The following is a 24,182-nucleotide window of genomic DNA, read 5'->3' on the forward strand; positions in this document are numbered from 1 at the left end:
TAGTAACATCCTAAATCCCTCTTCACAATGGCAGCGCTAGACTATAAGATTCTCCAGGATAAGCATTCCTAACGCATGCACGTGGTGAAACAGGAGACTGATGAGGTTGGAAAGAACTTTGGGGGGGGATTGAGTCAGGCAGAGTAGTTCTATAAATGGTGGGGGGATTGAGTCAGGCAGAGTAGTTCTATAAATGGTGGGGGGATTGAGTCAGGCAGAGTAGTTCTATAAATGGTGGGGGATTGAGTCAGGCAGAGTAGTTCTACAAATGGTGGGGGGATTGAGTCAGGCAGAGTAGTTCTATAAATGGTGGGGGGATTGAGTCAGGCAGAGTAGTTCTATAAATGGTGGGGGATTGAGTCAGGCAGAGTAGTTCTACAAATGGTGGGGGGATTGAGTCAGGCAGAGTAGTTCTACACATGGTGGGGGGGATTGAGTCAGGCAGAGTAGTTCTACAAATGGTGGGGGGATTGAGTCAGGCAGAGTAGTTCTACAAATGGTGGGGGGATTGAGTCAGGCAGAGTAGTTCTACAAATGGTGGGGGATTGAGTCAGGCAGAGTAGTGCTACACATGGTGGGGGATTGAGTCAGGCAGAGTAGTTCTACAAATGGTGGGGGATTGAGTCAGGCAGAGTAGTTCTACAAATTGTGGGGGATTGAGTCAGGCAGAGTAGTTCTACAAATGGTGGGGGGATTGAGTCAGGCAGAGTAGTTCTACAAATGGTGGGGGGATTGAGTCAGGCAGAGTAGTTCTACAAATGGTGGGGGGATTGAGTCAGGTAGAGTAGCTGTGTGTGTAACAGAGGCGGGACTGAGGGCGTCTTATTGTCTGGAGACATCTGATCTGTTCACTGACCTAAGGAACATAAAACTTAGACTCAGCTGTTTTAACAGAGAGAAGGAGACTGCCGTAACCAGAGAGAAATCGAGGGATAGAGAGAGAGAGAGAGAATGGGACAAAGAGGGAGGGAGAATGAGATTACATGAGTTATATATATCCCGATGGAAGTTCTTTACCCTTTAGGTTAACAAACAAAAACAGCCAGTAGATTGCAGCACTGAATTATTGAAAGCACATTCCTGGTAGGCATCCATCCACCATATTGCTTTCAATCACCCTGTGTTTTCAGACCAGAACACGAGGGAGAGCAGAGGAGACGAGAGGAAGCCACTTTAGGCTATTGAGATGCAGTCGTTAAGCTCTCGTCTGTCACAGCATCAGATGAGTGGTTGTTGAGGAAAGGAGAAAAGCCAAGGTATCTATGACAGTGGAATGGAATACGACCACAGAGGCCCTGCTGTGTGTGTAGGATGTATGGGTATGGGGTTAATTCAATATTCAGCCATTCTTCACTGAGCCATCCTGAGCATCTAGGAGATGCAACACCACAATGCCAGCAGCTGTATGGCAATGCGAGGGTACCTGACCTGAATAGCCCCATGGGGCTAGCATGCATAACAATGGACTAGATCAGGGTTACCCAAACTCAGTTCTGGTGCCCCCCCCCCCCCCCGGTGCACGTTTAGTTTTTTGACGTAGCACTACACAGCGGATTCAAAAAAAAACAATTCACCAAAATGGGAGGCCCCAGGGCCGAGTTTCGGATTCCCTATATTAGATGACCGCAGGCAGGGCCTTAATGTAGGCTAATAAAGTCTGCTCCGCATTGGCAGAATTCTCTGTGGCTCCGTCCTGTGTTTATTATAGTGTCTGTATGGCTGTGCTAAATCAACATGAGCAGAGCTAATAGGCATTAATGTTAGTCACTCAGAAATATGACTGTGCCAGCATGGATGGACAAACAGGGTGATGCAGTCAGAGCTGATGGGATATGTGTTCTTTATTAAGGGTTAGAGGTCAGGGGTCAAGGCTACTTAGTGAGGACACAGGAAGTTGGGACGGTCACCCTGAAGAACACACACAGCCTTACAAGGAATGCTCCAACCAACTCCCAGAGTATGACACTACTGGAGGTGTGTGTATAGCATTCTGTGTGTATAGTAGACAGAATATAACTGTGGATAGGGGGAAACTAAACATAGATGTAGGTTACGTGTGTGTGTGTGGTGTGTGTGTGTGTGTGTGAAAGAGCAGTTGCAGGTGGTGGAAGCAGATCAGATATCACACCCCCAACTTGTTCTTTCCTCTCTCTCCTCCATCCCCCCCACCACACACCCTCCGACTGTAGACAGTTGCCATGGCGACGCGTTGACGAGTCATTGCCACATTCCGGGGCATGGCTCTCCCCCCTGGACACTCCCCGCCTCTCAAGTTTCATATTTACTCTATGCGGTGTACTGTTGTGTGTACTCATGCAGTCCCCTCCCTACAGTTGCCTCCTGCTGCTGCGGAGCTAGAACAACCAACATACCGGAATCATTAACCTGCCTGTGCGTCACCGGTGTCAAACTCATTCCATGGAGGGCCTAGTGTCTGCAGGTTTAGTTTTGTTCCTTCTAATTAAGCCAGACAAGGTGAGGGTAGTTCCTTACTAATTAGTGACCTTATTTTCAACAATCAGGTGCATTGGAGGAGAAAATAACCCGCAGACACTCAGTCCCTTGTTGGAATGAGTTTGACAAGGGATGTACATGGTTTCAGAAGCAGGATTGGATTGGACTTAAGCTTATCACACAACTGACCATATTGTTTCATTCTAGACGATGCATTCAGACCTACAGGGGTGTTTACAGAGTTAGCCGAGGGGCTAGGAGTCCATTTGGAGGACAGATGTGAAACAAAAGGCCACCCAGGTCTAGAGTTGTTGTAAACTGTTGTTCTGAGCCATCAGGCCCAACCAACAGATCCCAGAGATGATGTCTAAAAACAGGAACCACCATTGAGGATCAAACAAGGCCTTAAACGATCTGTGTCCAGACAAAACACACACACACACACACACACTCATCACCAGAAGGGGCATGGAGGATACAGCACCAATATCTGGGTCAATTTTTTTAAAGCGAGGGAAAGATGGAGAGAGAGAAAGAGGGGAGAAGGGAGCGAGAGAGAGACATTTAGGGAGTAAAGGAGAGCGAGGGATTAAGAAAAACAGGAGTGAAAAAGATAGAGGGGAAGAACAGAGAGAACGTGATTGAAGGTGAGGAAAATAACTCACTGGAGGCTGACAGTTCTAAACATAACACTCATCTGCATTTGTAATTGAAGGAGAGAGAGAGAGAGAGGACAGAGGCTGTTCCCTGAAGAACGACAAGAGATGGAGGGAAGGAGGGATACAACAAACCAGCTTCAGTCGTGGTACTGTTATAAAACATTTATTCTGGCAGAAATATTTGAAGTTTTTCAGAGGCCTGGAAGCAGAGGCGAATCATAAAAAACCCTGATTGATCGTTACCCAGAGAAACATCGGCACAGAATAAGATATTCATGTCAGATAAAAATCCATATCGGGCTTGACAATCGTTTACAAAAAGACTTAGAAATCTATTTCAAATTACAAAAAATAAAATGACAGTAAGGATTTTTTTTAAAGAACTTGCAGTGTTTTGTGTTGGCGGTGGTCCTATCGGTCTGTGGTTCTAGACTTTAGGGAGGGTCTTCGAATAGATCTCGGATCAGCTTCCCCAAGTCCAAATCTGAACTAAATACTTACAAGGTTGCACACAGAACAGACCTTGGGTCAGTGCTTAGGGACACCTTTCACCCACACAGTGGGACAGCTCGAGGCCTGATACCAATACTATAAAATGCATCTCTTTCCTTCAAGTACATGATGTATGGCAGCTGATAGCCAGGGTTCCACTACACATCTTTCACCAATCCAGTCATGTCAGATCAAGAAGGATGCAATTTCTAAGTATTTTAACAGGGTCCTGGTTTATTGATTGGCACACAGCAGCTCTTCTCCCATCGGGGGCGCTAGTGAGTTAAACCAGGTCAGATCCCAGAGCCAAAGCCCCAGTTGGTACCTGGCCAGAACCTAGATACAGCTGGTGCCTCTCACAAGATGTGCATTCACTCAGGGTTACATTGGTAGTGTGTATACAGGACAGTGTGTATACAGGACAGTGTGTGTGTAGGGTTGAACGTGCGTGTGCACGAGGAGTGTGATTTGATTTGTAGATGTTGAGGTACATGGCAATGGATAAGAGGAGTGTGTGTTTAACTGTTGGTGTGCATGTCAGTATGTTGAGTGTTGACTGCATATAGTGTGTGTGTGTGTGTGTGTGTGTGTGTGTGTGTGTGTGTGTGTGTGTGTGTGTGTGTACAGACAGGGTAGCATTTCAGTATGTTGAGTGTTGACAGCATATAGAGTGTGTGTGTACAGACAGGGTAGCATTTCAGTATGTTGAGTGTTGACAGCATATAGAGTGTGTGTGTACAGACAGGGTAGCATTTCAGTGGTGGGAGTTGACATCAGGTACAGGACCATTCTAAAAGGGCCTTCTGGGTCTAGGTTGGGGTAATTAGTAGAGGGTAGGGCTGGTCTTTGTCGCTGGGCAGAATACTGCTGGGCCAACCACTAACACACACAACAGCCCTGAGAGCCCCAGCCCCATACAAACACAGCATAGTCCTTTCTATGGACACACAGCTATTGTACTGTACCAGAGACAGGGGAAGAAGACTCCCTAAGTGACTGGGCCCTACTAAAAACTGGGAGGTGACATGGAGGTTGCTTTCAGGAATGGGTTTATTGACAGTTCTATCTCAAATCCTTCTCCATTGCATTCCAGGGGTGTATCTCCATGCTCTTGCTTCCTCGTCCCGTCTTCTTCGCTTCATCTGCACTGATGTGAATGAAACGGGTAGGCTTCAAACATTATATTGCTTAGATCCATCCTGTGTTTATTGATCAGTGCAGATGAAGGAGAGGAGACGAGGAAGCCACGTTGGGACTCCTTCAGCTAGAGCCAGGCATTGGCTGGGAGAGTGTGTGGAGGACTGCAGGTTCCACGCATTAATCCAGTATGCTACCTATATAAACAGTCTCCCTCTGACTGTGTCAGTCCATATCATACCACTCCTCTCAGTCACCACCACTAGTCCACTCTCTTATTGGCCAGCTTGCTCCTCAACCTGCCCCATATAAACCCTAGGTCCAACATAACATCAACGTCCTTCACAGTGGGGGTAGCACCAGTGTCAGTGTAGGGGGTTACAGCAGGTGAGCTCTGGGTCCTTAAGTGTCTTTCACTCGCTCTAGAGGAGAGCTTCTGAGGTCATCAACGTGCACCAAGGAACCTGGCTAGTTGCTGTCGAGTCACTGAAATGTCATCACACCAGGATGACATCACACCAGGAACAGGGCAGGACAAAATGGGTAAAGCGGCTCTCTTTCCCAGCCTCAGGTGTGGCAAACAGCACAAATATGGTATACAGACACACACACACCTCCATTTAAAAGTCTCATTTCAAAAACTAGTGATGAGGACAAACGTAGACAAAGTGCACTAAGGTAGGAATACTCCAGGGCTGTTCTGTGCAATACCTAACATCAATACGGTCACATAGGCAGACTAGATATCCTGCACTCTTCTTTAGCAGTTGATTCAGTTCAGTGGTTTTTTCCCCTCTACAGCTCCACAGTAAATGTCCTATTGTCCTATCTCCTCCTCTCCCGTTGGTGCGCTTAAAAGCTCCACGGAGCGCACCCGAAGGGCTGTGATTGGTCAATTGTCTGCCGTTGCCGTGGTAATGTGCCGGCGCGGTAACGTGCGCGTGCTCGTAGTTCATCAGCTGGAGAAGCGGTGGTCGCTCCAGCGGGCCTGTGCTAGTCAATCCATCTCCAGGTCCATGAGTTTGTTGCGTGAGCGGGGGGTGTGTGTGGTGTTGCGGCAGCAGCAGTGGGCACAGATGAAACCCAGGAGGAGAGAGAAGAGCCCCACGGACACAGAGGCTACAGAACCGTACAGCAGAGGCAGCTTCAGAGAGTCCCACACTGGAGGGAGACAGACAGACAGACCGAGAGAGAAAGTGTTAGTTACTGTACTCACACACACAACACACAGTGCCCCCCCCCATCCTTACTCACTGGGGAATCGTACAGTGAGGAACACCCTGGTAGAGGTGAGTTCTGCCCCATGTGTCCAGGCCCCTGTGGAGGCAGACAGGTACCAGGGCGTGGCCTGGCAGTGGTACTCCCCGCTGTCGCTGTCCTGGGTGGCGTGGATGTTCAGGGCGTAGGTGTGTGTGTCTGTGCGCTCCAGGGACACGTCACTGCTGGCGTTGCGCACCTCCTTCTTGACCAGACCGAAGCGGTCCACGCTGGCCAGTAGGGTGCCCTTGTTCCCCCCCCTCAGCCGCGTGAGGTACCAACGTACCTCGTAGGACAGGTCATCTGAGGGAGGAAAAGGAGAGAATTCTATTAAAACCACTTCATTGGGTTTATTTAATACAGCTATCAGCAGATTGAAACTGGATGTAGGGATAGGAAGAGGGGACTGGCCAGAGAGACCTGGAGGGGAGACTGGCCAGAGAGACCTGGAGGGGAGACTGGCCAGAGAGACCTGGAGGGGAGACTGGCCAGAGAGACCTGGAGGGGAGACTGGCCAGAGAGACCTGGAGGGGAGACTGGCCAGAGAGACCTGGAGGGGAGACTGGCCAGAGAGACCTGGAGGGGAGACTGGCCAGAGAGACCTGGAGGGGAGACTGGCCAGAGAGACCTGGAGGGGAGACTGGCCAGAGCGACCTGGAGGGGAGACTGGCCAGAGCGACCTGGAGGGGAGACTGGCCAGAGCGACCTGGAGGGGAGACTGGCCAGAGCGACCTGGAGGGGAGACTGGCCAGAGCGACCTGGAGGGGAGACTGGCCAGAGCGACATGGAGGGGAGACTGGCCAGAGCGACATGGAGGGGAGACTGGCCAGAGCGACAGGGAGAGACATGGAGGGGAGACTGGCCAGAGCGACAAGGAGAGACATGGAGGGGAGACTGGCCAGAGCGACAGGGAGAGACATGGAGGGGAGGCTGGCCAGAGCGACAGGGAGAGACATGGAGGGGAGGCTGGCTAGAGCGACAGGGAGAGACATGGAGGGGAGACTGGCTAGAGAGACAGGGAGAGACATGGAGGGGAGACTGGCTAGAGAGAGAAGAGAGGGGGAGGGGACTGGATGGAGACACAGAAGTGGAAGGGGGAGGAGAAAATTAAGTATTTTATAGAAATCCTTCCCATGTGGTTGAGGCCAAAGGTTTTATCAGCCTATCGCTGAACCTACAGTTAGTTTCGGGTGTTGCCACCGTCTCAATGTTGATCTGTGATGGGAATTTATGGATCTGAAGAAAACTCCACATGTAGACATGATATCACTGAGAGAACATAGAACACAGTACACATCTTCCATATGGATACATCTGTTTCTCTGTCCATGTATTCATACATCTGTGTTTCTGTGCTAGGGGCTCGTAGCAAAGGTCTAGAGGAGCAGCTTTAACCGGTCATTAATGTGTCTAAAAGGGACTATCATTACTGTCCCACCCACACACAGATTACACATCAATACTATGTGTGTGTCTCTACAGCCACCTTTAGAGAACATCTCACAGAAAGAGGAACAAGAAGAAAAAAAGAGAACAAGAAAAGGAGAGGGAGCCGCGAGAGGGGGAGAGAGAGGGAGGGAGCCGCGAGAGGGGAGAGAGAGGGAGGGAGCCGCGAGAGGGGGAGAGAGGGGGAGGGAGCCGCGCGAGGGGGAGAGAGGGGAGGGGGGGGAGCGCGAGAGGGGGAGGGAGGGAGCCGCGAGAGGGGAGAGAGAGGGAGGGAGCCGCGCGAGGGGGAGAGAGGGAGGGAGCCGCGAGAGAGGGGAGGGAGCCGCGCGAGAGAGGGAGGGAGCCGCGCGAGAGAGGGAGGGAGCCGCGAGAGAGAGGGAGGGAGCCGCGAGAGAGAGGGAGGGAGCCGCGAGAGAGAGGGAGGGAGCCGCGAGAGAGAGGGAGGGAGCCGCGAGAGAGAGGGAGGGAGCCGCGAGAGAGAGGGAGGGAGCCGCGAGAGAGGGGAGGGAGCCGCGCGAGAGAGGGGGGAGCCGCGAGAGGGGGGGGAGCCGCGAGAGGGGAGGGAGCCGCGAGAGAGGGAGGGAGCCGCGAGAGAGAGGGAGGGAGCCGCGAGAGAGGGGAGGGAGCCGCGAGAGAGGGGGAGGGAGCCGCGAGAGAGGGGGAGGGAGCCGCGAGAGAGGGGGAGGGAGCCGCGAGAGGGGGAGGGAGCCGCGAGAGAGGGGGAGGGAGCCGCGAGAGAGGGGAGGGAGCCGCGAGAGAGGGGGAGGGAGCCGCGAGAGAGGGGAGGGAGCCGCGAGAGAGGGGGAGGGAGCCGCGAGAGAGAGGGAGGGAGGGAGAGAGAGAGGGAGCCGCGAGAGAGAGGGAGGGAGCCGCGAGAGAGAGGGAGGGAGCCGCGAGAGAGGGGAGGGAGCCGCGAGAGAGAGGGAGGGAGCCGCGAGAGAGAGGGAGGGAGCCGCGAGAGAGAGGGAGGGAGCCGCGAGAGAGAGGGGAGGGAGCCGCGAGAGAGAGGGAGGGAGCCGCGAGAGAGAGGGAGGGAGCCGCGAGAGGGAGAGGAGAGGGAGGGAGCCGGAGAGGGGGAGAGAGAGGGAGGGAGCCGCGAGAGGGGGAGAGAGAGGGGAGGGAGCCGCGAGAGGGGAGAGAGAGGGGAGGGAGAGGGGAGAGAGGGGGGAGAGAGGGGAGAGGAGGGAGGGAGCCGCGAGAGAGAGGGAGGGAGCCGCGAGAGGGGGAGAGAGAGGGAGGGAGCAATGAGAGGGGGAGAGAGAGGGAGGGAGCAGAGAGGGGGAGAGAGAGGGAGGGAGCAATGAGAGGGGGAGAGAGAGGGAGGGAGCCGCAGAGAGAGGGAGGGAGCCGCGAGAGAGAGGGAGGGAGCAAGAGAGGGAGGGAGCCGAGAGAGAGGGAGGGAGCAGAGAGAGGGAGGGAGCCGAGAGAGAGGGAGGGGCCGCGAGAGAGAGGGAGGGAGCCGCGAGAGAGAGGGAGGGAGCAATGAGAGGGGAGGGAGCCGCGAGAGAGAGGGAGGGAGCCGCAATGAGAGGGAGGGAGCCGCGAGAGAGAGGGAGGGAGCAAGAGAGGGAGGGAGCCGCGAGAGAGAGGGAGGGAGCCGCGAGAGAGAGGGAGGGAGCAATGAGAGAGGGGAGGGAGCCGGAGAGAATGGAGGGAGCCGCGAGAGAGAGGGAGGGAGCAAGAGAGGGAGGGGCCGCGAGAGAGAGGGAGGGAGCAAGAGAGAGGGAGGGAGCCGCGAGAGAGAGGGAGGGAGCCGAGAGAGGGGAGAGAGCCGGGAGAATGAGGGAGGGAGAGAGAGGGAGGGAGCAATGAGAGGGGGAGGGAGCCGGAGAGAGAGGGAGGGAGCCGCGAGAGAGAGGGAGGGAGCCGCGAGAGAGAGGGAGGGAGCCGCGAGAGGGAGAGAGAGGGAGCAATGAGAGGGAGAGAGAGGGAGGGAGCAATGAGAGGGAGGGAGCCGCGAGAGAGAGGGAGGGAGCAATGAGAGGGGGAGGGAGCCGCGAGAGAGGGAGGAAGAGAGGGGCCGAGAGAGAGGGAGGGAGCAATGAGAGGGGGAGAGAGAGGGAGGGAGCCATGAGAGGGGGAGAGAGAGGGAGCAATGAGAGGGGGAGAGAGGGAGCAATGAGAGGGGGAGAGAGAGGGAGCAATGAGAGGGGGAGAGAGAGGGAGCAATGAGAGGGGGAGAGAGAGGGAGCAATGAGAGGGGGAGAGAGAGGGAGCAATGAGAGGGGGAGAGAGAGGGAGCAATGAGAGGGGGAGAGAGAGGGAGCAATGAGAGGGGAGAGAGAGGGAGCAATGAGAGGGGAGAGAGAGGGAGCAATGAGAGGGGGAGAGAGAGGGAGCAATGAGAGGGGGAGAGAGAGGGAGCAATGAGAGGGGAGAGAGAGGGAGCAATGAGAGGGGAGAGAGAGAGAGCAATGAGAGGGGGAGAGAGAGGGAGCAATGAGAGAGCAATGAGAGAGCAATGAGAGAGCAAGGGAGAGCAGTGAGAGCAGTGAGAGCAGTGAGAGCAGTGAGAGCAGCGAGAGCAACCAGAGCAGTGAGAGCAGTGAGAGCAGTGAGAGCAGTGAGAGCAGTGAGAGCAGTGAGAGCAGTGAGAGCGAGGGCAGTGCCAGTGACCCAGAATGTGTTATGACTTCTTCAGTCAGATTTGATGTCCTGTCCAGCAGCCTCCAATTACTGGACATCTTAACCACCAATACAGAGTTCTCTCCACTGGGGAGTTGGAAGTACAAATAAATAATTAGGTACTATGGGGTGAATCCTAACTTTAAGTAACATTTTCACTTTCTATTCAATTGACAATGTGTGACTAACTGAAGATTTGTCCATTAAAAATGCTAATACAAGGCCTACTTAGTAAAACATATGAAGATGCTGATGGTAATGATGATGATGAATAAGATTGGGAAAGGCAGGAAGGGATACATCTATATTTATAGAGATGGAACGGAGGGCACCGCGACCCCTCGTTTCCACAACCTCGGTGTCCGGATTCAAGAGGTGACTGGATGTGACACGAGCCTAAACGTAGAGAACCGCTGGACTAACGGACCAATCAGGCCGATTCCTGCAGACCTAATTGAGGACTGGTCAGTGGACGTTAGTCTTAAAGAGATAGTTTGGTAGCTGGGCTGTTGTCAGTCTTAACCCTTTTCACTCCTAGAATTTGGACTAGATGGATCGGGCCAAATTGAATTTTTTTTAACAGAACAAATATGAAAAATAAAAGTTTTGAGAATGACAAATATTAATTTCCACGAGGTTTGTTGCTTCAGTGTCTTTAGATATTTTTGTCAGATGTTACTATGGAATACTGAGGTTTAATTACAAGCATTTCATGAGTGTCAAAGGCTTTTATTGACAATTACATGAAGTTGATGCAAAGAGTCAATATTTGCAGTGTTTGCCCTTCTTTTCTAAGATCTCTGCAATCTGCCCTGGCATGCTGTCAATTAACTTCGGGGCCACATCCTGACTGATGGCAGCCCATTCTTGCATAATCAATGCTTGGAGGTTGTCAGAATTTGTTGGTTTTTGTTGGTCCACCAGCCTCTTGAGGATTGACCACAAATTCTCAGTGGGATTAAGGTCTGGGGAGTTCTGGCCATGGACCGAAATTATCAATGTTTTGTTCCCGAGCCACTTTGTTTTTTTTCCTTGTGGTAAGGTGCTCCATCATGCTGGAAAAGGCATTGTTCATCACCAAAACTGTTCCTGGGTGGTTGGGAGAAGTTGCTCTCGGAGGATGTGTTGGTACCATTCTTTATTCATGGCTGTGTTCTTAGGCAAAATTGTGAGTGAGCCCACTCCCTTGGCTGAGAAGCAACCCCACACATGAATGGTCTCAGGATGCTTTACTGTTGGCATAACACAGGACTGATGGTAGCGCTCACCTTGTCTTCTCCGGACAAGCTTTTTTCCAGATGACCCAAACAATCGGAAAGGGGGTTCATCAGAGAAAATACCTTTACCCCAGTCCTCAGCAGTCCAATCCCTGTACCTTTTGCAGACTTTCAGTCTGTCCCTGATGTTTTTCCTGGAGAGAAGTGAATCTTTGCTGCCCTACTTGACACCAGGCCATCCTCCAAAAGTCTTCACCTCACTGTGCTTGCAGATGCACTTACACCTGCCTGCTGCCATTCCTCAGCAAGCTCTGTACTGGTGGTTCCCTGATCCCACAGCTGAATCAACTTTAGGAGACGTCCTGGCGCTTGCTGGACCTTTTTGGGCGCCCTGAATCCTTCTTCACAGTAATTGAACCGCTCTCCTTGAAGTTCTTGATGATCCTATAAAATGGTTGATTTAGGTGCAATCTTACCAGCAGCAATATCCTTGCCTGTGAAGCCCTTTCTGTGCAAAGCAATGATAATGGCACAAGGAAAAACAATGATTCCAAGCATCACCCTCCTTTTGAAGCTTCCAGTCTGTTATTCGAACTCAATCAGCATGACAGACTGATCTCCAGCCCTGTCCTCGTCAACACTCACACCCGTCTTAACGAGAGAATCACTGACATGATGTCAGCTGGTCCTTTTGTGGCAGGGCTGAAATGCAGTGGAAATGTTTTTTGGGGATTCAGTTCATTTGCATGGCAAAGCGGGACTTTGCAATTAATTGCAATTAATCTGATCACTCATCATAACATGCTGGAGTATATGCAAATTGCCATCATACCAACTGAGGCAGCAGACTTTGTGAAAATTAATATTTGTGTCATTCAAAACTTTTGGCCACGACTGTACACTTCATTTTTATGTGCATTTTACATTTAGTACTTTTTGCAGCATTTCTCATAATGAAAATCTAAAAATACTCTGGATACATTCAGTAACATAGAAAATGGTTGCTTAAATGGGAAGAGGTCCATAAGGCGTTGCTCTGCCTTCTTGACATCTCAGTCGAGGGAAAGTGTCAGTAACATGCATGTCAATCAAAAAACGGCCCATTATAAAGCTCAACGTGGTTCAGGTGTGCATCGTTTGAAAGCCTGTTCTATTGTCAACATTACTAGTTATAAAATACAGTCCTACATTAAATACATTTTAAAATGTGAGGTACACATTATGACATCAAACCGGTATTATAATCCTTCAACGTCTCGTCTTTCAGAACACACGGACTCCTCTAGATTTACAGCATTCCCCTCGCTCAGATTACAAACTAAATTACTAAAGTAGCCAAAATCATCCGCGACGAGTTCCAGGTGCTGAGACTAGTAAAAGTAGTAGTGGTAGTACGTTTCTAGGTAACAATGTAAACCACGCCACTTTATATGAACGGGACCATGTGTATGTTGTCTCATATCATGGGCAGGAGAGGCTCCAACAATGGGAACTCTAACCCACCCGTCATATAAACACATTTAGAACGTCTGCCAGTTGAACTCATACAACGCTGTAAAGCAGACAGCTTGAGCTCTGACGTCATATAAACACATTTAGAACGTCTGCCAGTTGAAACTCATACAACGCTGTAAAGCAGACAGCTTGAGCTCTGACGTCATATAAACACATTTAGAACGCTGCCAGTTGAAACTAAACACAGACAGCTTTAGCTCTGACGTCATATAAACACATTTAGAACGTCTGCCAGTTGAAACTCATACAACGCTGTAAAGCAGACAGCTTGAGCTCTGACGTCATATAAACACATTTAGAACGAACGTCTGCCAGTTGAAACTCATACAACGCTGTAAAGCAGACAGCTTGAGCTCTGACGTCATATAAACACATTTAGAACGTCTGCCAGTTGAAACTCATACAACGCTGTAAAGCAGACAGCTTGAGCTCTGACGTCATATAAACACATTTAGAACGTCTGCCAGTTGAAACTCATACAACGCTGTAAAGCAGACAGCTTGAGCTCTGACGTCATATAAACACATTTAGAACGCTGCTGCCAGTTGAAACTCATACAACGCTGTAAAGCAGACAGCTTGAGCTATAAACAATTTAGAACGCTGAAACTGACGTCATATAAACACATTTAGAACGTCTGCCAGTTGAAACTCATACAACGCTGTAAAGCAGACAGCTTGAGCTCTGACGTCATATAAACACATTTAGAACGTCTGCCAGTTGAAACTCATACAACGCTGTAAAGCAGACAGCTTGAGCTCTGAGGTCATATACAACATGTTACTGTACAGCCCCTGCATTCCAATTGAGGTGCTCATTAATGACCAACTCTGCCATTTTCAACCAGTATATGGGATGACAGGGGCTGTGAGGGTAAAGGGTTAATAGTTTGGTAGCCGGGCCTTTTATATTGAATAGTAAGCAGTGTTTCTATGAAGCCACTTAGGAGATCCTTTCAAATGGGAACTAAGTTATAAAGCTTCATAAAGCCACCGTTTGCCTCCTTTGACATGGAATACAATTATAACAAAGGACAGGAAGAGAGAACATGAAGATATTGAAACAACATCCCTGGAGTTGTATGAACACCCATTACACTATCCAAATAGAAGATATCTAAAGGGGAATTAAGGTGACCCACCACACCTTAGAGAAACAAAAAGAGGAACCTGCCAAGACCCCCTGTACCAGGCCCTGCAGATAACATTCTCTCACGCACATGCACACATGCCTGCGAGCACACACACCATCACATTGCCTCAGATTGGTCCCAGCTGTTTCAGTGGACTGTAATTCCTTGAACATACTGCTCTTTGAACCGCACGCGTAGCAACAATAACCAAGACGGCAAAACAATTACATCATCATCACCAGTGTTCCCATTAACAAGCTTGACAACAGTATGCTGTAAGATTCCTTCCACTGGCCCTTTTATCCTCCCACTCCTCGATCCCCCCCACCTCCTCTCCTATCCTCCCCTCCACCCCACCTCCTCTCCTATCCTCCCCTCCACCCCCCTCTCTCCTATCCTCCCCTCCACCCCCTCTCTCCTATCCTCCCCCCACCTCCCCTCACCTCTCCTCTACCTCTACCTCCCCTCTCCCATCCTCCCCTCACCTCTCCTCCCCTCCACCTCCCCTCCCCATCCTCTCCTCCACCTCCCCTCTCCTATCCTCCCCTCTCCTATCCCCTCCCCTCTCCTCCTCCCCTCCACCTCCCCTCTCCTATCCTCCCCTCCCTACCTCCCCTCTCTCCCTCCCTCCACCTCCCCTCTCCTCTCCTCCACCTCCCCTCTCCTCTCCTCCCCTCCACCTCCCCTCTCCTCTCCTCCCCTCCACCTCCCTCCTCCTCTCCTCCATCCTCCACCTCCCCCATCCTCCTCCATCCTCCACCTCCCCATCCTCCATCCTCCATCCTCCTCCATCCTCCCCTCCATCCTCCATCTCCACCACCCTCCACCATCCCCTCCACCTCCACCCTCCACCATCCTCCACCTCCACCATCCTCCATCCTCCACCCTCCACCTCCTCCACCATCCTCCACCTCCTCCACCATCCTCCATCCTCCACCATCCTCCATCCATCCTCCTCCATCCATCCTCCACCATCCTCCACCATCCTCCACCATCCTCCATCCTCCACCATCCATCCTCCACCATCCTCCACCATCCTCCATCCATCCTCCACCATCCTCCATCCTCCACCATCCACCATCCTCCATCCTCCACCATCCACCATCCACCATCCTCCACCATCCACCATCCTCCACCATCCACCATCCTCCATCCTCCACCATCCTCCACCATCCTCCACCATCCTCCACCATCCTCCATCCTCCACCATCCTCCATCCTCCACCATCCTCCATCCTCCATCCTCCATCCTCCACCATCCTCTATCCTCCACCATCCTCTATCCTCCACCATCCTCTATCCTCCACCATCCTCTATCCTCCACCATCCTCTATCCTCCACCATCCTCTATCCTCCACCATCCTCTATCCTCCACCATCCTCTATCCTCCACCATCCTCTATCCTCCACCATCCTCTATCCTCCACCATCCTCTATCCTCCACCATCCTCTATCCTCCACCATCCTCTATCCTCCACCATCCTCTATCCTCCACCATCCTCTATCCTCCACCATCCTCTATCCTCCACCATCCTCTATCCTCCACCATCCTCTATCCTCCACCATCCTCTATCCTCCACCATCCTCTATCCTCCACCATCCTCTATCCTCCACCATCCTCTACCTCCACCATCCTCCATCTCATCAACACCAGGAACCGCTAAGGAGAAATAAAACTAGATTGTCTTCACATTGAAATGAACTGAATAAAATACATTTGATTGGTTCATTCCATGTATTGATCCCCAGAGGGGGGAGTTAGTTAGTTTTGCCAGCAGCAGCAGAAGGTAAAGACCAATAGTGGTAGAGACACTACAGGCATCCAGAACACAGAACTCAACAGGGATACTGCCACTGATGTCTGATAGAACAAAGTCTATTACACGTGGGCCATAAAGCGCTGCTACAACACAGCACACAGGAATACTAAACACTGCATGGACCTCGTAGAATCACAATGAGCAGAACGGCCATTCCAATTACGAACAACGGGCCGTGACCGACTGGCGGCGGCCATTTTGGGTGTCTCATTTGGAATTGACGCTAACAAGTCATGACGTCGCGTAAATTCTATTGTGTCGCCAATATTTGGGTGGAATGTGGAAAATGTACTATTTCTTAGAGTTATGGGCTGATCCAAAGAGACATATCGTGCAGTAGGGTGCCATTTGACACACAACTCATGTCTGTTCTGTTCTGTTACCCCTTCTATTTCTATGCTCAAGCCGTCCTCCCATTTATTACCAGAAGGACTTAATGGCCTGAGTGAGAGCCTCTCTTTCCCCGCACCAGTGAGTTAGACCGTTCTCTCTTCACCAGTCCTTTAGGAGATCTCTCCAGTCTCCTCTTCTCCCTGTGAGGGGGTAATGGACCATGGAATAGAACTATTAATTACTGGCCGTAGAGGAGAAGAGAACAGGGTTGGCAGGCTAGTTTGAATCTGTGGGGCAGGCTAGGAGAGGAGACTAGACAGACTCAGTGAACTACTCTAGACGTAAAGGATGGTTCCATCCTAGTCAGACGTTTACATGCTTCTTTAGTGGGTTTACATGTTTTTATTTTTTTATATCTAACTAGGCAAGTCAGTTAAGAACAAATTCTTTTTTATAATGATGGCCTACCCCGGCCAAACCCGGACGACGCTGGGGCAATTGTGCGCTTCTCAATGGGACTACCAATCAAGGCCGGATGTGATGCGGTACTGGGCCGAGTCCATATTCCACTCCATTCAAAGAAAATTATAACCAATAAACAATGTTATGTTCCATCTTTCTCTTGATCTTAATTTAACCTCCTGTTGTCCTTTTTATGTTATGTCCTCTCATGGCAGCAACTGGCACAAGCAGGGACAACGTCTTCAGTGTCTCCCCTAAGGAAACAGACTCCGTACCCTGGGTACAGAGACAGGGTACAGAGACAGGGTACAGAGACGCGACAGCATCTGAGAAAAACAGCTGTTGCTTGTCAGCTTCAACTGCAAACAAACAAACCCATAACTCTGCTCTTTGATGACAACATCCTCGTGTCCCAACCACTCACACACACTATACCTTTGCTGTGCATTCCTCACGTTGTGAACATCTGACGTCTCCCGTTAGCCTTGGTCAGCAGGCATCAGCACGCCAGGCCAAAGCTAGCTAGCTTTCTCAACAGCATCAGCACGCCAGGCCAACAGCTAGCTAGCTTTCTCAACAGCATCAGCACGCCAGGCCAACAGCTAGCTAGCTTTCTCAACAGCATCAGCACGCCAGGCCAACAGCTAGCTAGCTTTCTCAACAGCATCAGCACGCCAGGCCAACAGCTAGCTAGCTTTCTCAACAGCATCAGTTCACAAGTGCAACATTCCCACCAACACACGTGCAGTCTGTCGGTCTCACACAATCACCACACCGGCTGCGTCCTAATGATCTAATATATATGCATTTCCTTGATGTCCACTAATCTGAAAGGACATGATGATAGACCAATATATATATTTTTTAATCCATCTGTCCATTTATATCAGCTAGGAAAGGAAACAAGGAAAGGTGGCTGTTTGTCATCTTGTGGTCTCTCTGTGACGGTCTTGTGGGTAGGTCCATTCCAGTGCTGTATAGGAATGTGATTCTCCTGCTCAGGCTTGTTCCTGCACTGTACATGTTGTATATAGAGTATCACTGTGGATTACTCAACACTTACACCACACCATCAGTCCTGTCAGGTACCATCCAGTCACTCTCCTTTCTATAGAGCAGTGGTTCCCAAACGTTATATAATCCCGCACCCCTTCAAAACATTCAACCTCCAGCTGCGTACCCCCGCTAGCACCCGGGTCAGCTGTACCCCCTCTAGCACCCGGGTCAGCTGTACCCCCCCTCTAGCACCCGGGTCAGCTGTACCCCCCCTCTAGCACCCGGGTCAGCTGTACCCCCTCTAGCACCCGGGTCAGCTGTACCCCCCCTCTAGCACCCGGGTCAGCTGTACCCCCTCTAGCACCCGGGTCAGCTGTACCCCCTTTAGCACCCGGGTCAGCTGTACCCCCCTCTAGCACCCGGGTCAGCTGTACCCCCCTCTAGCACCCGGGTCAGCTGTACCCCCCCTCTAGCACCCGGGTCAGCTGTACTGTTGACAGTTTTACAGCACCTCACATATCCAACATCAACAGCATTAATATATGGATTAAATATGCCCCACCTCTGTAAGAGAAGAAGGAATAAATAGTGTTTGTGTGTGTGTGTACGCACGCTAAGACAATAATGGTTGGGTAACACCATCCGGTGCATGACTAAACGACAGCACACACACACACACACACCTACCCACGTGAGTTTAAGACACCGCAGACGTCAGAGTTGGGCAATACCGTATCAGTCGGCACATGACTAAACTGAACAAACCACTGCCACACCTGAAGGAAACGAGATGTATCCGCTTTAGTATCAGTAGGAACAATTTGGCTTGAATAGTGCGTCACAATACCGATTGTGAGGCATCATGACCAAGTTAATACGAAGGTAAGTCTGGCTCACAGATGAGACATGGAATTCTTAAAGCTACAGGTCAGAGTCTGCAGGCTTTACTCCAGCCCAGCTCTAATTAATTAACACCTGATTCAACAAAACGAGAGGTCTTGATAATCAGCTGATTGGTTGTGTAGTTCAGTAATACCATTCCCCTGCAGCCTTCCAGCTGTCTCCCTGTAGGTAACTAACAGACTAACAGTGTAGTTCAGTAATACCATTCCCCTGCAGCCTTCCAGCTGTCTCCCTGTAGGTAACTGCTATGTTCCACCATCAGGAAAAGAAGCTGCAACTGCCCATAAGATTACCATGACATTCCATTACGTTCTCTGATATGCACGTGAATAACAGGAAGGCGTATGTGTGTGTATGCATGTGAATCCATACACACACCGACAGCTGGGGTTCTGAAAAATGATGACCCCCCCCCCCGTACATAATCACACAATCACATTCTGACAAACACACGCAGCTGCTATGAGCAGAATACTGTTCTGATCTCTGACCGGTCTCGTGTTAGACTGGACTGAAGAATATAGACCGATAACAATATGAATGAGACAGAGAGGAGGAGGAGAAAGGACACAGAGACCGACAGACAGACACAGAGTTGGGTCATCTAATAGCTGAGGGAGGGAGAGGAAGACAAAGTGATAGTTGATGAGAGAGAATGACTTCCAATAAGAGATCACACTGCACTCCTCCCTGAGCTGGGAGATCAGTGATAGGAAAGGCAGGAGGAGGACAGGAGGAAGGGAGGAGAGGATGGAGAGATGTGAACAGGAGAGCTGATAAGAAACTAATTAACTCAGTCTGTCTCAACACTGGAAGGTTGTGTCTTATGGATACAGTCATCACCCGATGAGAGTGTGTGTGTGTCGTCCCCTACCTGACTTGGGGGATGCTCCAGAGACGCTGAGGGCACACACCATCTTGGCGGTCTCCCAGGGATAAAGAGTGGTGGTGTCAGAGCGGATGGCCACAGCGAACAAGGGGCCTACAGGAAGGAACACACAGAGGTTAGAGGTCAGGGGTTTCATTCACTGCGTTTACACCCCTAACACTGGTCCTTCGCCAGGTCTTTCAAAGGTGCTAGTCCAAACAGCTCCTCTCAGCTCACTGAGCCAGTCAGAGTGTGTGTGTGTGTGTTAGAGGTCGACCGATTAATCGGAATGGCCGATTTCAATTTCCTATCAGCCTAATGGCTGGTGTAACCGATGTGAAATGGCTAGCTAGTTAGCTGTTTGTGCGCTAATACCGTTTCAAACGTCACATGCTTTTAGATTTGGAGTAGTTCTTCCCCGTTGCAAGGGCCGTGGCTTATGTGGAGCGATGGGTAACGATGCTTCGAGTGTGGCTGTTGTCGATGTGTTCCTGGTTCGAGCCCAGGTAGGGGCGAGGAGGGGGACGGAAGCTATACTGTTACACTGGCAATACTACAGTGCCTATAAGAACATCCAATAGTCAAAGGTATATGAAATCGAAAACGGTAGAGAGAAATAGTCCTATAAAATACTGTATTAACTACAACCTAAAACCTCTTACATTGGAATATTGAAGTCTCATGTTAAAAGGAACCACCAACTTTCATATGTTCTCATGTTCTGAGCAAGGAACTTAAACGTTAGCTTTTTTACATGGCACATATTTTACATGGCACATATTTTACATGGCACATATTGCATATTGGCACATATTGCATATTGGCACATATTACTTTCTTCTCCAACACTTTGTTTTTGCATTATTTAAACCAAATTGAACATGTTTCATTATTTATTTGAGGCTATTTTATTGATGCATTATATTAAGGTCAAATAAGTGTTCATTCAGTATTGTTGTAATTGTCATTATTACAAATGTAAAAGTAAAAGAAAAAAACTGGCCGATTAATAATCGGTATCGGCTTTTGGGTCCTCCAATAATCGGCATCGGCGTTGAAAAATCATGATCGGTCGACCTCTAGTGCGTGTGTGTGGATAAGCACCTACAGAGGGACTTAGTATGGTGTCTCCTCCAACACAGGTTCAACAGACACGAGAAAGAGAGCCAGTGATACGGATCATTGCAGCTTCTAACTGATTTGTCCAGGAGAGGTTGGTTATGGGGTGCCGTTTTGAAGCTTCCACCCCACAGAGAGGAAGAAGGGCTGCAGGTAGCCTAGCGGTTAGGAGCGTTGGACCTGTAACCGAATGGTTGCTAGTCTGAATCCCCGAGCCGACTTGGTGAAACATCTGCTGATGTGCCATTGAGCAAGGCACTTTACTATATTTGCTCCTCTAAGACAGCTAAATGACTCAAATGTAAGAGAGAGAGCGTGTCTTTCCACAGTGAGAGAGATGTAGAGAGAGAGCGTGCTCAAGAGGTCTACCTCCCCAGAGACAGTAATAGAGGTTTCAGTAATTAGTTACATCTCTCTCCCACGAACATCAAACACAGCCAACTAGGCCGATGCAGGGAATGTGAGAGAGTATATATAGAGTTCATATGAGAGACTATATTTAGAGTTCATGTGAGAGAGTATATTTAGAGTTCATGTGAGAGAGTATATTTAGAGTTCATGTGAGAGAGTATATTTAGAGTTCATATGAGAGACTATATTTAGAGTTCATGTGAGAGAGTATATTTAGAGTTCATTTAGAGTTCATGTATTTAGAGTTCATGAGAGAGTATATTTAGAGTTCATATGAGAGACTATATTTAGAGTTCATGTGAGAGAGTATATTTAGAGTTCATGTGATATATTTAGAGTTCATGAGCTTCAGTAAATATTTAGAGTCTGTGAGTGGTTCATGTGATAGACTCAGTAGGACATGTGAGAGAGTATATTTAGAGTTCAGAATATTCATTGTAGAGTTCAGCATATGTGAGCAGTGGTCTAGGGGTATAGACTCAGTAGGACACAGAATATATTGTATGTAGCTCAGTGGTGGTCAGAGTGTGTGTTCTATCCCCGTACCAGTCTCCTGGAAGTTGATCTGGACCTTGTTAGACTTGGCGCTGACAGCTTTGGTCCAGGCCTGGCCTGGTTGTTTGGTCCAGGCGGTGATGTCACACCAGTAGAAGCCCCTGTCAGCCTGCTGCACTCCGGCCAGACGGAAGCGGAACTCAGCCGGACCCGTCTTAGTCAGAACCAGGCTGTCCCTGGGAGCCAGAACCCAGTTTACTTTCAACATAGGTCACTAGTAATAACACAACAACTTCATTCATCTTATGATGCATACTGCTCAGTACTCTGTGTGTGTGTGTGTGTGTGTGTGTGTGTGTGTGTGTGTGTGTGTGTGTGTGTGTGTGTGTGTGTGTGTGTGTGTGTGTGTGTGTGTGTGTGTGTGTGTGTGTGTGTGTGTGTGTGTGTACCTGCGGTTAGGGTCTGTAGCCCCTCCATGTTGTAGTACAGAGTCAGGACTGAGAGAGAGGACGGTTCTAGTGGCAGAGTCCACACTGTCCTGAGTCTGCACCAGCACAGAGTAGCCCGGGTCCTGCAAGTGCACAAGGGATATGGTACAGCTCATCTCAAAGGTGGCTCCGCCCGCCACCGCCTCACGCACACGCTGTGCCACGGCGGTTAGAGATGAACCTGGAGGGAGACAGATCAATCAATCAATTAATAATCAGTGAGTCAGTCAATCAGACTGACTTTATGACTTAGAAAGCTGCCTGGAGCGCAACCTAAATCAAGGACCATGAGAGCAACTGGGATTTGTGTGATAGTGTGGGCCGGGTACCGAGGTAATGGCAAGGGAAGCAGTGCAATCAATCAAGATCGAGCCTGAGGCTAGTAGAGTGGTAAGGAGTAACCGGGACTACAGACAGACAGTAAACAGTCAGACGCTCTGCAACCACAGCTACTCTAACCTAACAACCAGCTGTCAGTAGTAGCCACAGGGACTGAGTGGACAGACCATCAGTAGGAAAGTCCGGACTTCATGAATAGACAAAGACACTGACTGAGCTCTGCAGAGAAAGATGGACAGAGAGAGTGAGACGAAGAGGGAGAGATTGAGAGATGAACAGAGAGAGAAGGGGATTCCCAGAGTTGCTGGGAGGAAACAGAGGAAGACAGTCAGAACTAGAAGGGGGAGAAAAATACAAACTCCCTACTGTATATCCTCATCGCTATTCAATAGCTTTTACACTAGATCGCCATCATCTAACCAGCTTTACGCGGTTCACAGAGTTCAGTTTGGGTGAGTGTGTGTAAAAAGGTTATTTTGTGAGAATCTGGAAGCCGAAGGGCGACTGATGAGAACTATTTAGACTCAAATCAACAGTGGAAACTAGGACTCATAGCTGTCACTCAGGGCAGCTGTTTAGGTCCCTTAATTCAATCTTTACCAATGTTTTGCCACCTGCTTTGAAAAAAATTACTCAACACTACACACGTCAGCAGCTATACAGCGACTGAAATGACTGCAATGCTCAACAAAAAGCTGCAGTTAGTTTCAAAGTGGGTGGCAAGGAATATGTTAGTCCTAAATATTTCTAAAACTAAAAGCAATGTATTTGGGACAAAATCATTCACTAACCCCTAAAACCTCAACTAAATATTGTAAGAAATAATGTGGAAATTGAGAAAGTTGATGTGACTAAACTGCTTGGAGTAACCCTGGATTGTAAACTGTCAAGGTCAAAACAGTTTACAACAGTAGCTAAAATGGGGAGAAGTCTGTCCATAATAAAGCACTGCTCTGCCTTCTTAACAACAGTATCAACAAGGCAGGTCCTACAGGCTCTAGTTATATCGCACCTAGACTACTGTTTAGTCGTGTGGTCAGGAGCCACAAAAAGGGACTTCTGCAATTGGCTCAGAAGAGAGCAGCACGGCTGGCCTTTGGACGTACACAGAGAGCTAACATTAATAATATGCAAGTCAATCTCTCCCGGCTGAAAGTGGAGGAGATTGACTTCATCACTACTTGTTTTTGTAAGAGGTGTTGACAAGCTGAATGCACTGAGCTTGTCTGTTTAAACTACTAGCTCACAGCTCAGACACCCATGCATACCCCACAAGACATGTCACCAGAGGTCTCTTCACAGTCCCCAAGTCCAGAACAGACAACAGGAGGCGCACAGTTCTACATAGAGCCATGACTACATGGAACTCTATTCCACATCAAGTAGACCACCCTCCCGATTGTATATAGTCCTGTCCATGAGCTACTCTTGTCCTGTTTTATGTCATGTTCCATGTTTTGTATGGACCCCAGGAAGAGTAGCTGCTGCGTTGGCAGGAACTAATGGGGCTCCATAATAAAATACAAACACTCACACGCCAACCTGACTGACACTGTGTGTGTGTGCCCTAGACTTGTGGTGTGCCATGGTACAGGCTTTCCTGTTGTCAGACATACATTGGCGCCTCGACTTCCTCTGCCATGTCTGTTGAGCAGCCAACATGAAACAAGCCATGGTTACATGGTAATGTTTTACATCCTCTAGCTTGGACTCCCATTCAGAACACACGTCCCTTATTACCTCAAACACATCACATAGAAAACAACTGAACATAGCAGAATGACAAATGTATTAAATAGCAACATTTCTATATTCGGGTGGTTTCATCAAAAGAGAAATAAATAAGGAAGGAGGGAGGAGAAGAGTGAGATGATATGAGAGTCACTACTTACGCTTGGGTTCCCATCGGACGGTCAGAGGGGGGGTGAGGAACTCTGCTGCCTCCTCCATTCCACCCTGCCTAGAGGGAGTCCACGCTGTCACACTGCACGCATACGCCCCCATGTCCACGTCCTG

General features: G+C 49.6%; 1 protein-coding gene across 1 annotated transcript; it reads right to left on the bottom strand.

Moving 5' to 3' along the window:
* Nucleotides 1-3,260: 3,260 nt before the first annotated feature.
* On the bottom strand, nucleotides 3,261-24,176 carry LOC124011512 (prostaglandin F2 receptor negative regulator-like). The gene is made up of 6 exons (XM_046324954.1): nucleotides 24,059-24,176; nucleotides 21,789-22,008; nucleotides 21,391-21,575; nucleotides 19,321-19,428; nucleotides 5,997-6,302; nucleotides 3,261-5,903 (listed from the first exon to the last, which is right to left on the bottom strand). Exons 1-6 carry the CDS (start codon nucleotides 24,168-24,170, stop codon nucleotides 5,740-5,742), a joined length of 1,095 nt encoding a protein of 364 aa, XP_046180910.1. The 5' UTR covers nucleotides 24,171-24,176; the 3' UTR covers nucleotides 3,261-5,739.
* Between the last annotated feature and the right edge of the window lie 6 nt (nucleotides 24,177-24,182).

This window comes from Oncorhynchus gorbuscha, linkage group LG23 (genome assembly GCF_021184085.1).
Source record: "Oncorhynchus gorbuscha isolate QuinsamMale2020 ecotype Even-year linkage group LG23, OgorEven_v1.0, whole genome shotgun sequence".
Lineage (NCBI taxonomy): Eukaryota > Metazoa > Chordata > Actinopteri > Salmoniformes > Salmonidae > Oncorhynchus > Oncorhynchus gorbuscha.